General features: G+C 35.3%; 1 protein-coding gene across 8 annotated transcripts in view; it reads right to left on the bottom strand.

Annotated features, from left to right (window-relative positions):
• Positions 1-462: 462 nt before the first annotated feature.
• DZIP3 (DAZ interacting zinc finger protein 3) overlaps positions 463-16,297 on the bottom strand; it is a 100,688-nt gene continuing 84,853 nt past the window's right edge. For all 8 annotated transcript variants that reach the window (XM_045501926.1, XM_045501925.1, XM_045501930.1 and 5 more), the window contains 8 exons: positions 15,752-15,839; positions 14,277-14,378; positions 10,619-10,744; positions 7,644-7,786; positions 6,248-6,368; positions 5,398-5,541; positions 5,208-5,309; positions 463-3,142 (listed from right to left, as the gene is read on the bottom strand). In XM_045501926.1, coding sequence (XP_045357882.1) covers positions 3,032-3,142; positions 5,208-5,309; positions 5,398-5,541; positions 6,248-6,368; positions 7,644-7,786; positions 10,619-10,744; positions 14,277-14,378; positions 15,752-15,839 — 937 coding nt within the window. In that variant the 3' untranslated portion in view covers positions 463-3,031. The remainder of the gene's footprint in view (positions 3,143-5,207; positions 5,310-5,397; positions 5,542-6,247; positions 6,369-7,643; positions 7,787-10,618; positions 10,745-14,276; positions 14,379-15,751; positions 15,840-16,297) is intronic.

Raw genomic sequence — 16,297 nt, 5'->3', positions numbered from 1 at the left:
CACCAGGTAAATGCGATGTGGTCCAGGATCCATACTTAACTAGAGTCCATTAACTCTGAAACTGCCTACTCAAAATCAGAAATCATGTATCTTTAAATTAGTATTTATTATTATCTGGCTATACACCAGCTATTCCTTAGCTACTAGAGTCCTAGAAGTCTTACCCAAGAGGCTATATGATAGAATATCCCAGGAACATTTTATAAGTATAGAGGATTCTTGTTAAATTTGAATCTGGTAAAAATAATAAACCTACCTTCCCCAAATTAACCATAAGATATAATTCATCATGATTGGGGCACTATTAATTATGTCAAAACAGTAGGAATTAATTGGAACCATCCCGAGCAAACCAAGATACCTGAAGGAAAAATCAAACTAACTTTTTCTCACCATGTCCTACAACTATTATGTATTTTTATAAACTCAATACCATGTTCCTATTCAAAAAAAATTAGTAGGTTTACCATTTGTTTCATTTTATTTTGATGAATATTATTTACAAAGAAGAAAAAAACCACTTTTCTTGTTTGTACAAAGTCAATCCAAAGTGGAGATGTATTTGTGAAGTACTAAAAGAGAACACCAAGGGACAGAAGATCTGCATTCAAATTAAAATGTCATTTTGTAGCTATGACCTTGGATTATTTTTCTTACTTGGGCCTCAGTTTCATCATATGTAAAATAAGGAATATCCACTAAACAACCACTTTAGAATTATCAGTGGATCAAATGAGGTAACAAGCATTTTGAAAGTATCTCAAAATAGCTGGAAAATGTTATAGACAAAATAAATTTGAAGGGAAACATTACAAGACATATCTTCTGACAGCAGCTGTAATGATATTACTAGATGTTTACAGATTGTTTTTGATGTAAATGTTGCCACTTCCCTCACTGTATTCCCCGAGAAGGATGGGATTCTAGATCTCTCAGGAGCCACAGGATTGACAGTGAGTATTGTTTAAGACAGAAAGTCCCTGACAGTTGTCTTCATTGTTAGATTATACTTATCAAAAAGAAAAAAATACCATTACCTTCAGCACCTGTAGAATTGGACATGACTTTCAAAAGTACAATCCTACTACATTCTCACTACATAACAGCTACTGTGGTGAGTTCTCTGGCCCCATCCTTAGACCCAAGGATGGCCGAGTCAGCACCAAGAAATTCTTACAGACTGATTTTGTGAAGAATGCCTGTGACCAAGTGCCAGCACCTTCAAGAATTAGGACTGGCCCAGATGCTAATTATCCATATGATCTTAGGCAAGATGTACTTATAAAATGAGGTGATAGTCTTAGAGGATCATTCTGACATTCTATAAGTCTCAATGACTACCATCTTGGGTATTTTCCTATTCTTTGTCATAACAGAAAAAAAAACCACAGTTAAGCAGATATAGATGTTTTAAATAGATTTAAAACAGTTTCAGGATACATTAGAACTGATTAAAAGATAAAATCTTTTCCACATGAAGTGAAATCGTAGTTGTAAACAAACTAAGAAACATTTGTTTTACAAGATAATTTGCCATATGACCTCAAGGTATTAGACAATTTTTAAAGGCCTTATAATTTCTGAATTTTTCAATTGAGAGATTCTTGGCACTTTAAGTGTCTAGAAGACTGCCTTCATTTTTGGATATTTTCTTCTACATTTCCCAGTCTATTATCATTACAGAAGAAAACATTTAGCATACAATTACAGAAATAATTAAACAGATTTAAAGTAACTTCAAGATACATTTACACTGAAATATACAGAGAAAATAGCTGAGTCAAAACACGCATTCACAGTCTCAGTTTCATTAATTTATGGAAACTATTTAAATATGAACCAGGTAACATCTTACATGGTAACTGAATTCTTTAGATTTAACTAGAGACATGTATAACACTTACAACATTTACACAATACTATTTTCAAAATAGGGTTTTGACCTCTAAGAATAAAAGTTCTTAGTGACAAACTTTAGGCAGCAGCTTAGCCCAGTGGATATTAACTTTGTTCTAAGAAGCAGCTACATATAAACAGTCCCTCATACCCTGCAGCAAGACAAAAGTGATATTAAGAAACTTTTAAGGCAGAAAAAAAGAATCCTACAAGTGTAAAGTCCAATGACAATGTTTACAAATGAACATAAGATCTCAATTATTTAACTGAGCAAGTGACTTAATTTACACATTAATTCCTTTCCTGTTTCAGATTCTGGGAATATTTATGCTTACCCTATTGTGCAAGGCATTGAGAACACAGAGGAGGATCCGACATGGTTTCAGTGGTGGGCTGGTACACGTTTAACAAACCCCTTCTTGGGAAGAGAATCCTTTACTTATAATATTTATGGATCCCTATGGTATAAATACTCCTATGTCCCATTTCAAGCTACCAACAATTTGGTAACTGGCTCACAAAATTCCTAACAATTCAACAGTCATCTCTTACAAACTATTATTAGCTAAGCTCCAATACACTACTGTATGGTCCCCACCCTCAAGTAGCTCGTAATCTCTTTGTGGGTACACACTTAAGAGGCTAGACAAGAACAGGGAAGATAGGGATAAAATTTAAATAATTCAGTTACAGAATTTGTAAGCAGTTTTAAAACTCAAAAGGAAAAAAATGTGTAATTTTTGTACTTGTTTTCTATTCCACTTTTCCTTTTAATTTCAGAAAATTAAAATGCAGCATGTTTTCAGTAAAGGGTAAGTGGAATAAGAAGGAAAAAGACAAGAAAAAACATCCCAAGATTTATGTTAACAGTGATGTTTCCATCAGAAGAAAATGCTTACTAAGATAAGGGCAAATATAATATAACTTTTAAAATTTAAGCCCTTTCAGTTCAGTTCCAAGTCCTGAAGATTTATCCTGTCCTCTTTGGCTGCAGCTTTGATGAGATTAGTATCGTGCAAAAGAAGCTAGCTAAAGAACACACTCACACCACTCACACTATCAGCTCATAATAAAAGGCAAAACTAAATTCTGGAATATGATAACTGAACTTCTTTTGCATAGTCACCTTCTTGGATCAGATCTTGGGTAAGTGCTGGCTGGGGTGACCAGGAAATTCTTCTGGTAACAAAACATGGAGTCTACAGGTTGGGCACGTCCCCTGTTGCATCAGCCAAGGTCTAATGCACTAAGGAGCAAAAATATTCATGTCAGACTCTCAGAGTTAGACTAACAGAGGTAACTGCTACACTATATAATCAGTTACCAGCCAACATGTCTTCTGGTGGATCTTAAAACCTTATCTAGTAGATTGCCAAGCCAATTGCTGCAATAATGGCACCTTCTCTGATTCACTAAGCAATACAGCTGGTAATAGCAGAACACCTTTCAGCCAGTTTATTCTATTAGGATCCTTTCTCCAAACCCAATTTTCTTTTTTTTTTTTTAAATTTTTTTAACGTTTATTTATTTTTGAGACAGAGAGAGACAGAGCATGAACGGGGGAGGGGCAGAGAGAGAGGGAGACACAGAATCGGAAGCAGGCTCCAGGCTCTGAGCCATCAGCCCAGAGCCCGACGCGGGGCTCGAACTCACGGACCGTGAGATGTGACCTGAGCTGAAGTCGGAGGCTTAACCGACTGAGCCACCCAGGCGCCCCCAAACCCAATTTTCAGGATGAGTACCAATTCTTCCTAACAAAGAGGTTGAGGAAACCTGCCACATATTTTTCCTCTAGTTAATTATATATTGTTCTCATTTATAATCCAGAAAAAAATACAAAAGTGACTAATACCCTGTACCAAGTGCTAATGGTGTTTTGAATTTAAAATCCCTAGATGATGGATATACTTTTCAGATGTCTTTTTGGTGAAAATGGAAGTATTCTTTAGCTATGAACTATCTGTTAAGTCATTCGCTTGAGTAAAAACTCTCCAAAAACAAATCAATTTTACCTGTATAAATAATGAGAGCCAGGTCAGATGAGAGAAGATTAAGAATAGGCACTATACCATTTGCAACTACGTGGATGGAACTGGAGGGTTTTATGCTCAGTGAAATTAGTCAGAGAAAGACAAATATCATATGACTTCGCTCATATGAGGACTTTAAGACACAGAACAGATGAACATAAGGGAAGGGAAGCAAAAATAATATAAAAACAGGGAGGGGGACAAAACATAAGAGGCCCTTAAATGTGGAGAACAAACGGGGTTACTGGAGGGGTTGTAGGAGGGGGGAGGGGCTAAATGTGTAAGGGGCATTAAGGAATCTACCCCTGAAATCATTGTTGCACCATACGCTACCTAACTTGGATGTAAATTAAAAACAAACAGAAAAAAGAATAGGCACTATATATTAGGCTCACTAATTGTAATAACCCTAGAAAAGTAACCTCAGTGGGTCACCTGCTTTCTATTCTACAGGCAATGGCAAAGAATAAGAAGTTTCATTAAACATTTATTTTCTAAATGGAAGCTTCAAATGGCTAAGTATCTTTCCTGGTCTTTTGGGAGTAGCCATTCTGTGTCTACTTCTTCATATCAGAGTAGATACAAACTATGTGTCACGTTATACATATACGGCTTGAATGAGCCGGCTACTTACTGTTCACTTCCCTGAGAAGACTGTATGTAAGATTATCTTTTCCTGGGTCAAATTACATCTTTGCACCATTAGACTTGGATCATAAATTGTATATCAATAGCATTTGCACAGCAACACCAGAAATTAATCTATACAAATGCCAAGAATCAACAAAAGATATGCCAGTCTCAGATTTTTCTAATATCAAAACTGAAACTTGAGCACCTAAAAAGCAAATACAAGGCCCGGAAAGACTGTTAAGGTGAGTCTTTTGCTTTCTAAGGGAAGGGGTCATCAGTAAATGCGAACAAAGGACACTATATGTTATTTATAGCAAATTGAGATGAAGTGACACAGTTGCTGTGTCAATCAACATTCCCTCCAGTTCTATTTGAAACTACTCTGTATTATTTCAATTTCATCACTGTCTCTCTTTTCGTGTAAGGTATGTAGAGATCTGAGAAAGCACGGTGCAAAGTGGGGCTAGGTATGGGGAAAACAGGCATCAATGTTTCTGTGTGGTTCTCCAAAGCCTGGAGTTCTTTCCCATGGAATTCGTAACACAGCTATAGCCATGATACATATAAATGACTTCAAGTAAGGCAGTATGAATCTTGCTTAGTTGATTAAATGGCAAAATATTTAAAAAGATAAGTTTAAAGGGTTACCTGAGAATGGAATTTGTGAGCACAAGGCAAAACTGAGAGGTTTTCTGGAGAGAGATTCTCATGACAAATCACACAAGGCTCCTCTTCTTCCTCCTCTTCATCCTAGGGAAAATACACACAGAAGGCCCAATTCAGCTCCTTTCTTTCTCCCAAATTTAAATGTATTTAGAATCAACAGTCTCATTCTCACCAAATTATTGTCTCCTTCCCATGTGGCAGGCCCTTGTGAACTAAGGGGCCTCCAGGCTGGTTTGGGGGGCTGGGCAGCATTAGACTGTGGAGGAGTGTGGCTGGGTGAAACACAGTTACCATTTGGCACAGATTTTCCTTGACTCTGAAAGTAAGAATATTATACTTTTTTTTTTTTTCAGAAGTGTTCAAAAACAGGAAGAATTGGGGCGCCTGGGTGGCGCAGTCGGTTAAGCGTCCGACTTCAGCCAGGTCACGATCTCGCGGTCCGTGAGTTCGAGCCCCACGTTGGGCTCTGGGCTGATGGCTCAGAGCCTGGAGCCTGTTTCCGATTCTGTGTCTCCCTCTCTCTCTGCCCCTCCCCCGTTCATGCTCTGTCTCTCTCTGTCCCAAAAATAAAATAAATGTTGAAAAAAAAATTAAAAAAAAAAAAAAAAAAAAAAAAACAGGAAGAATTGGTAGGATAGCATAGAAAATAGGGTACAGTGAGAATTAGCAAAAGGATAAAGGTCAATTAGATTTGTGAAAAATCCTGAAATAAAATGTTAGTAGTATTACTTGTATACTCAAAGCCAAGTTAAAAACAACTCTATATGCCCTTTTAATTAAAACAAGTCTTTACAAAAATTAGAAATAATGTCTTCCTTTAGAGTCAAAGTAACCTAGAATCAATTCCAAGAGGATCATTTTTATTGGAGAATGATCAGGTAGTATTTCAAAAAGACTTCCTATACCATTTAAGTTGAAGTTCAATTTTAATAGATGTTTAATGTGATTACAGGTTATTGGAACAGACATGAAGACAATTAAGACTGCTAACTACCTGATACAGGTTTGTTTTTGTTTTTTACCTGTGATCTCTTGGGGTCAATAAGTTGGGAAATCTTGTATACAATTTCATCAAATGTCAGTCCAGATAAGGATTTCCCATGAATGTCCTTCAATTTCCGTAAGAAATCCGTAAGCTCCTTTCTGGAAGAGGTCAAATAAAGAGCAGTGGTGATTTTTCCTACTGCCTTGAGGGCATGCCCTCTATACAAGTTACAAATATGATGGGCATGTAGAATAGAGATGTGGCCCTTTAGGTCTCTGATCTAAAGTCTACCTAAATTTATCTTAAACCAAAATGAAAACTCAAGTTTATTTAATATTTATTCTTTCCAAAAAAGAACTTTAACTGTTTTTGAAAACTTACTGTATGAAAATTGAGGTTGTTATCTACTTACTTATGTACTAAGCTCTTTATATCATGTCTCTAACTGCTCTTACTCAGGACTAAAGTACTCCTTTTAACTTGGGTTACTATAGGTCTCTTTTCTGTGTTAATATTTAATCTTTGTTTTGTTTCTGAGTTTTACAAAATTAAAACTGAACAGAGAAGCTAGAAGACACATTAAAATAATGTAGGTTTCTTTATCACACAATCAATACATTCCTTTTCAAATCCCATATTCCGTTGACTCAAAGTCTGTATACATTTTTGGTAGGACAGAATAGGATGAAATATTTTCTTTCCCAAATGAAGTGTCAGGTCATCAGCCTGGTAAACTACCTTGGATTACTATTCATTTTATACATTTTATATGTACATATACTTATAACTGTATTACAGTTCTATTTTCATTGTTCACTATATTTAGAAAACCATAATCCTGAAGCATAACAATATGTTCATTAAATAAAAGTGTTAGCCTTCAAATGAAAATACTGGTTAAAAACTAGAATTATTTCCTTAAATACAAAAGGATAAAAAACTTCATTTCTGGAGAAGAAAAATATCTTTCTGCTTAAGTCAGAACTGTGAAAACCACAGCAAAATAATTATTTCTTGCATTTAACTGTGTTCCCTAACAAAAACTAAGAGCCCTAAATAAAATTAAGGAAATAGGAAAGTAAAACCTGATGTTTGGGCTTATATATATAGCATACAATCAAAATTCATTTTGGAAAGAGGTTATTAATTATTGTAACTGGTGGCATTAAAATTGGATAGGCTTATGACTAGTTATACTTCTTAGTAAATGAGCAAACCTAAATTAAAAATCTATTCTGTCATAATTTAAGACTAATATATTTAGTGAAGAGGCTTAGCATTTATATTGAACACTATCCCTTTAAATTTCATTTTCCTTACCAAGGCAATGGAAAGGAAATATATTTGTGTGTATGTTTGTTTCATTCCCCTAATTATGGTGGTGGAAAACGTAGAGTATGATCTGTACTCACAACTAAAAAAAATTAAGGTACCTGGTTTGTTGTGGAAAAGCTGTTTTCAGCCTGTCTATAATCCTCTCCCAATTCATCATTGGGGGGTCACTTCCCAGACCTGCACTGGGAGGAGGCCCAGCGTCTCCCACAGGCGCTGGTACAGTCCAGGCTATACCAGTCATCTGAAAGGAACACAGAGTTATAACCCATCAGCTTCAGTTATTAGGAAGTAACATTCCATGACAACATGGTATTTCCATACCTCGGAAAATGGGTAGAATGAAGAGGAAGAATATCGACCTATACATTCCCTTTTTAGAATTTTTTAAAAAATTTAACTAGCACAATAATACTTCTTGTTTTTAATTACCCTTATTTTGAAAAGGAGACATGTGAGTCTCCGTAATTGAAGAAATTACAGAAATACAGAGTATTTACTGCTGTATTTTAGAATAGTAAAGAAACAACTAGTGTGCTAAGAGGGGAATGAGTGAATTATAGCATATTTAATCAGGTCCTTAGAAACATATCTATATATCTGAGAGGAAGACATGCCCATGAAAGGTTTTTGTTTTGTTTCATTTGGTTTTGGTTTTTTTGAGAGAGAGGGGGAACATGCACATGCATGCATGAGCAGGGGAGAGGAAGAGGGAGAGAGAGAGAATCCTAAGCAGACTCCATGCCCAGTGCAGAGTCTGATGCAGGGCTCGATCTCACAATTGTGAGATCATGACCCGAGCCGAAATCAAGAGTCAGACGCTTAACCAACTAAGCCACCCAAGTGCCCCATTATGTTTCATTTTTTTTTAAAGTCTGTGGTATAGTATTTATGGTAGGGCTCATTTTTATATTAAATTAAAAAAATACATATGCATAGAAAAGGTCTCAAGTTATAAACAATCTGTAAACTGATTATTTCCTAGGATTTAACTGCAAAATAATTCTACTTTCTACTTTGTATATTTCTGTTATTTGCTTTTTTATGATTAAAATTTTTTTTTTAATTTACATCCAAATTAGTTAGCATATAGTGCAACAATGATTTCAGGAGTAGATTCCTTAGTGCCCCTTACCCATTTAGCCCATCCCCCCTCCCACACCCCCAGCAGTAACCCTCTGTTTGTTCTCCATTTTTATGAGTCTCTTATGCTTTGTCCCTCCCTGCTTTTATATTCTTTTTGTTCCCTTATGTTCATCTGTTGTCTCTTAAAGTCCTCATATGAGTGAAGTCATATGATATTTGTCTTTCTCTGACTAATTTCACTGAGCATAATACCCTCCAGTTCCATCCACATAGTTGCAAATGGCAAGATTTCATTCTTTTTGATTGCTGAGTAATACTTCATTGTGTGTACACACACACACCCCACATCTTCTTTATCCATTCATCCATTGATGGACATTTGGGCTCTTTCCATACTTTGTCTATTGTTGATAGTGCTGCTATAAACATGGGGGTGCATGTGTCCCTTCAAAACAGCACACCTGTATCCCGTGGATAAATGCCTAGTAGTGCAATTGCTCGGTCGTAGGGTAGTTCTATTTTTAGTTTTTTGAGGAACCTCCATACTATTTTCTAGAGTGGCTGCATTAGCTTGCATTTCCATTTTTTATGATTTTTCTAATTATAAAAATAGTTTATGCTATAGTTGAATTTTCAAAGAAATAAAGATGAGACTACTACTAGAATGTCTGCCCCATGTCTCATGAATGTTACAGACAAAGGTGGTATGCAAGTTGTAGTGACACCTCTGAGCCATGAAACCATCAGTTTTGCCATATGTTATGGCATTTCTTCTTAGAAACTTTAAGATTCTAATTAATATCAGGAAGTGAACACTTTTAGCTGATTACTAGGATAATTATAAACATGACAACTTTTACCTAAGGCTTTACAGGTTATTTTCAAATATAAGATTACTCATGAAAGATTAGCAATTACTAACAGCTACTGAAGTAACTCCTACAAAGCCTACTTAGAGGAGAAAACTGCCCAGACATCTGGGTTTGCCTTAGTATCAATCTTTTCCCCAGGAATCAGAAAATAATCTTATTAGGTTGAGGTACTTCACAAAGTTTTCAATAAGGGTGTGTGTGTGTGTGTGTGTGTGTGTATACACACACAAAACTATCTTTAATATAATGGTTGGGGAGCAAACCACATGAACAGCACTGTGATATCATGGGGAATAAAGAGATGTGGTACTCAGTTAACATGTTAAGGTCTATGTACATATTTATTAGCAGAGTCAGCCTCTACAAAAATAAGAGTCCATCTGACTATATATTTCAAAGGGAGACTATTTATAGGTATAAAAAACTGATAAGAATGCGCTTATGGAAAGTCAAGATTAGAGAATTTTCCTTAGTTAACATCAATCTTCTGGGACAAGATTTTTTTTTGTTAAAAAACATTTACCTTTGCCAAGATTACAACTAATAATCCTGGTCATTTAAATTTTCTCTATTGCCTCTTCAGGTTTGGATAAGGCTTATCTGGCTAGTTGTAGCTAGGAGGACGATTCATCACTTTATAGTATATTCCAAGGTGATGCAAATTATATTCTGTTTGTGTGCTACTATACATATGTGTGTGTATGTTTGTGTAAATAAAGTTTTCTTTAGCTTTGTGGCATAACTTTGTTATGAATTGGCTTCTTTGCTTTCTAATTACCCATCAAACATGCTAAATATAAATTATCTATTAAAAATATTAATCTACCCTATATTGTTGCCTATTATAGAAGCAAAACTATAAAATCCTATAAGGACTGTCTACTATAAAAAGGTATTTATCTTTGTCTCCAGAAGCTAAACCAGTATCAGCTAACAAAATAATATATGGAATGCTCTTAGCACAGCACTTCAAATGGAACTATTCATTCACCTGTCATTCAGTTATCCTCCCCTCCACTACTACCACCACCATCACCACCTATCAAATAAACAGAACACATTCATTCACGAAGTCTACTGTGGTGATAAAAACTATTCCACCAAAAAGGGATCTGTACCAGCGGGGCTCTAGGTTGGCCAGGTGCAGAGATGACTCCAGGGCAAACGGCAGGCATCTGAGGAACAGTGAGTATGGGTCTAAAGAAAGATTCTTTCATAAGAGGTCTTCCCAAGAACTGCTGCATCTAAAACAGAAAAGGTTAAAAAAAACAAAAACCCAATACATTTATATATTAAATAGGCAATGATCTAAATTCATAGAGCAATGTTTGGGGGAAAACAATTTGAAATCTAGATACAAAGCACTAGCATTAGAATTGGTGTTGTCATAACAGTTAAATGTACACATTTTTGGAAAAGCGAAGGGTAGTGAATATACAAAAGAGCAGAGAGAGAAGTGAGTTCTAGTCTCTCTTTCTACCTGGCTGGGTAACCAGGGATGCCAAGTTACTAATCTATAAAGCAGAGGGTTATTAGGTTAAGTGATTTTTAAAGTTCCCTCCCAACTATAATAATATAGGACTATGCTAAGAGGCTCCTCAATGAGTACTGTCCACATTGATGAATAATACTGATACTCAGAAATTATAAAGAACCAAAGCTGACTATAGAAAATATTACTTTCCTTGGTTACGCATTGGAGGGAACTTGTATCACCTGATGGATTTTGACTTTATGGTTAGCTCCAATGAGAGCAGAAAGCTGAAGTGCAGTGGGCCTGGGGCATAAACCCCCTTACAATGACTTATAGACATGCTTATAGGTGTTACTGCACCTTCCAGGGGGCTGTGGAAAGCTAGCCCTTCTTAGCATCTAGCAATGGCATGGATACCTTACTGACTAGACTACAGAAGAGGACAGATTAAGTTTCTACTATGTGCCAAGTCTAGCACTGGCATAAACAGAAATTCAAATATTTTTTGAATTGGAAAAAAAATGAACATCAACACAGATCATAGGTTAATAGGGAACAATAAAATGAATACATGAGGTTGACACCGGATTCTTATTTAATAGCACTAAAGGAAAGACATTGTGTATATCATTGTCTATAAGGTACTCTTGCTAAAAATACTGAACCTGATTCTAAGCAACTGTCTAGATCTAATCAACAGTTTATAGAAAATAGAACATGTACAATGACATCACAAGGATGCAATCAATTAAATCAATAATGTGGGAATTTGAACTTTTTTAACAAATAAATGACATGAGTAAAAGAGAGGGGGTCGGGTAGCTGCTAGAGATTTAAAGAACAATGAGCCACATGCGAAGTTTAAACTTTATTTGAATTGTTTTTAAAAATAAGTTATTAAAAGAGTAATTATAACCAAATTGGAAATATTGCAAACTAGGTAAGAAAAAGGCATTTTTAAGGCAACTGGGCAATATAAATTTTAACTGGATTTTAGATATTAAAATTTTTAATTTTCTTAGGTAAAAAAAATGGTGTTATCATTATACCCAATAATAATAATATCCTCATCTTTTAGGATGAAGTATACATGGATGAGATTATATGATATGTACTTTAAAATATCACAGTAGGAAGAAGAGGATGACATGAAACAAGATTAACAAAATGTTGGCTCTCTTAGTTCACAGAGGTTTGTTATACTATTCTATTTTTGTGTTTCAATTTTCATAATGTAAAGTTTTTAAAGAATGAATGAATGGATGGTGGGTATGAGTCAGTATTCCTGCTCTCTTTGCAGACAGCCACTACCTAATACTACTTGGGAGAATTAGATAGCCAGGGTACAAAACCCAAGATATAATAAAAACATATTAAAAATACTGGGTTAAACTGGGAAGAGTACCCCTTATTTCAGATTTCTCAGGTTAGACTACTATACATTTAAAGCCTGTTGACTATTCTTTATAATACTAGGATCTCAGAGATAGATGAACTCTTTTTCTGTATGTATGTATGTATGTATGTATGTATGTATATTTCAAGTTTTTACTTAAATTCTAGTTAACATATAGTGTGATATTAGTTTAAGGAATATAATCTAGTGATTCATCACTTACATACATACCCATAGATGTATTTCAGTAACCAGGTCATCTAGTATAATTTCCTGGTGTTATACATGGAAAAAACAAAGTCCAGCATAGCTGATTTTTCCAAGAATAACATAGTTATTTAGAGAGTTAGGACTAAACCCAGATCTCTAGTATGTTTCCATTGAATAATCTTAACTTACGGCAAATAGCATCGTTACATTTCTAGCATTTGCACTCTCAAACTGTTCCACTAATGTTTAGTGGTCGCTGATGCTTGCACTTGAACACAACTGTTAGTTTTGATCAAACACAGCAGTGATGCTAGTTAGGAAGCACAAAAGATACACATGTACCTCTCAGATGTTAGCAGAAGGACACACAGAGCTTAACTGCCAGTGGGGTTTTGCCTTTGACTAAACCCGGGTTAAGCCCCATCAGACATAAGAAAGCCTTCAAAGTGATGAGGATCTAGAGGTCAAAGTTTAACTACATATGTCAGCTATGGAGTTATCACTGGTATCAGACAGCTTGTGCTGATCTGGTTTCAAGAAACTTCAAAGAACAACTCTGTATGTGGCTTCGGAGTCTCTGGAGCTATTTTATATTTAGAGTTATCGGAGAGTTTAACTACAACCTATAGGTGGTAGTTTGAAAATGGGCAGAAAGCAGAGTTTCTAGAAATCATACAAGCATATGTGTTACTTCCTGTAGAACTACAAGGACTCTTTGGATTTCTCCATCATTTGCATATAATATTTCTTATCGAGGTAATTGAGTATGATGAAGTTCCAACCCTAGAATAATAATGTTCATAATGTAGTGCTCCTATAAAAACTGAACTAAAAATATAAAAGGCAATACTGCATTCTAAAGACCATGGTGTACACCATATAATGCTTTTAGCTTTGGATCCTGCTTTTGAAACACAGTGTAACTCCACACAATTCACATAATTTTCAAGTTCTCTGATACACTCAACTAATTACAGAAATAACATTTTCAAAGTTCTACTACAAGCAGAAGTGCTGGGGTTGAAAGTGATTGGCCACTAAATATCTCACACCTTTCTCCTTTTCCTATTCCCAGATGTGCTTTGATAATAAAAATGATCACCTAATGGTTCTTTCCTGAAAGGTCTTTTGAAAAGCTGTGTGAATTTATTGGGCTAAGGTACTATGTTTCCCAGAAGGATAATATAAATAGTCCAACAGAGAGATAGCTGATTGAGACTCACTGATTCCCAGCAATAAGCAGGAAAGGGGCATAAATGGAAGCTACTAAACGTAGAATAGGGATAAAAGTTAAGGAACAGAATGTTCAAAGTAGAAGTGGAGGGGTGAAGTCTAAACTGCTAGGGTACTATACTGAGATGGTTTAGTCATCTAGGGGTAACCTGAGAGCACTGGGAATTCTGCCAATCCATCAGTTTTCTCTTACCTTACAGGTGAGATTGACAGGATGAATGAGAATATATTACCTCTTTAGCTACCAAATACATCACTAAAATCCAGTGATACACCTATGTATTGGCGTGGCTAAGCCAGTCAACTAGTTATATCATCTGGAAATAATATAGCAGGAATAGACATAATTACAAACAATATGCACAGCATGTGCCTATTCTATTGTGAACACACATTAAACATATAGCCCTTAGCACTTCATCAAGATGAAGATGGCAATTTTTCAAAATGTCCTATTTCTTACCAGTATGTCAGGATTAGGTGGTGGTGGAGGAAGCTGGATTGGAGGTAGGGTGCTCAAGGCAAACCCTTGCTTCACCTTGTTAATTTGTTCATTGTACTGTGTCTAGTAGAACAAGAGAAACAATATTTTAGAGCAAAATAAACCTCAAAGAAATAGCATATGGGAATACTCAATGCAGTTTTGAATAATAAAACACACAACAGTGATTCTCAACCAATTATGTCAGAAATAACATAAAAACGATTTTTGACATAAAGTAATTCTATGATAATTCTTTAGTATTTCCATAATTTTCAGCCCCAAAATGGTAATCACTGATATAAAGTGAATAGTGTCTAAAGATTTAAGAAGCTGTAAGTAATATCGGGCTGATAAATATGGGAAAACAGTATTTGTAACGAAGAGTTGAGCTACTTGCAAATGTTCACTTTAAAAACTGGAGGGGAAATTTTATGGAATACTCATTAAATATCCACATTTTGTTTATCTCAGAGTTATACCTCTAGTTTTCTCTAGTATCATATATACCTTTGTTTTATCGTCATGGATTTTGCCAAAACTAAGACTCCAATCTCTGAAGCTTAACTACATACTCTCAAAAGTTTTTGGCATTGTTACTTCACAGTATTGTTTTGTAAACAACCCACAGAGACTGGAAAAGAAATAAAACATTAGAAACTTCACACAGAAGACCTGTGCATGAAAGAAGACAAAGATGTAGCTGCTCTTGTGAGGCCAGTGAGTAAACCCAACAGAAATGCTAAGCATCACTGAAGACCTCATAACAAGAGTCTTGGAAAGAAACAGTCAAGACGGCCACCGGAAAAGCTGGACAAATAGGTAATGCTCTGAGGCAGTTGTCACAATTAAATGTCATTGTTTTGCTAGCAGTGTTGTGAAATCACAAAACACTGAACATTATATATTTACCTGAAGATATAAATACAAAAATATCCTAAGGCCAAATGAAGAAATTATTAAATATTCAGTAGGTTACCTCTTTAGATTACGTTAAGCATAGTCCTAATTCTATTAAATAATGAACAAATATTTCGCATTATGGAATAAGAACATAAAATCTAAGACCGAAAACCGAGAGAGGTCTGCTTGATTGTCCTTTTAATTACATAAACACAGAATTACTCAGATCAAGTTATGACAATTATTTTTGATTAGAGCAGATTCAGCTTTGGAATTCTAGGAAAATTAGATGTGAAGCACAATTTTTGAGTTCCTTTATTGTACGAAGGACTTGAAAGACTTGAAAAACCCACATGTATTAGCTTAAGATTCTGTCTACAATCAACTACATGGAAATATCGATCTCAAACCTTAAAAAGGCATAAATTGTAATAACTGAAAAAAAAAACATGTTCTTCCTTAAATTTCTCCAGTAATTGTTAAAGTTACATGTTTTCTTTATGTATATACCTCCTACAACATTCAATTTACTCTAAAGATACTTCAGCACTTACCCTGAGGAATGCAATTTTATTTCTAACATCTGTTACAATGGCATTCCAACTCTCTACTGCAGCCTTTAATTGAAGTGATTCCAGGTTACTGATGTAGGAAAGGAGACACAAGAGAAAGTTCTTTCTTTTTATATACCACATAGGTCTCTAAAAATTTCCATTATATTCTTTAGCATGTATGTAAATAATATAAAACAGCAACAAAATTACTTCCGACACCAACAATTACCTCAAATGGGCACAAAGTTGTATGGAAGGGTTTTGTTATTAAAAATAAAACAAAGATGGGGAATATATTTTCTTTTTCAAGAGCAAATACAACTTCTGCTTCCACAACACCAAGTGTTTTTCTATCGTGGCAATATTTTTTAGGACATATGAAATCTTTACACAGGAATCCCTCTGTTGAAGTAAGGAAGCAGAGAAGGCCGAACAGGGAAATGCCCTAGCCATCAAAAGCAGGAGCATCCTTCCAGATGCTGATTCCTCTTGGAAGCAGGTTTTAGACTATCTTCACAGTAGCCCTGACATCCCAGGGCCATAGGT

This window comes from Leopardus geoffroyi, chromosome C2 (assembly GCF_018350155.1).
Source record: "Leopardus geoffroyi isolate Oge1 chromosome C2, O.geoffroyi_Oge1_pat1.0, whole genome shotgun sequence".
NCBI lineage: Eukaryota > Metazoa > Chordata > Mammalia > Carnivora > Felidae > Leopardus > Leopardus geoffroyi.
This window is presented reverse-complemented; position numbering and strand designations above follow the sequence as displayed.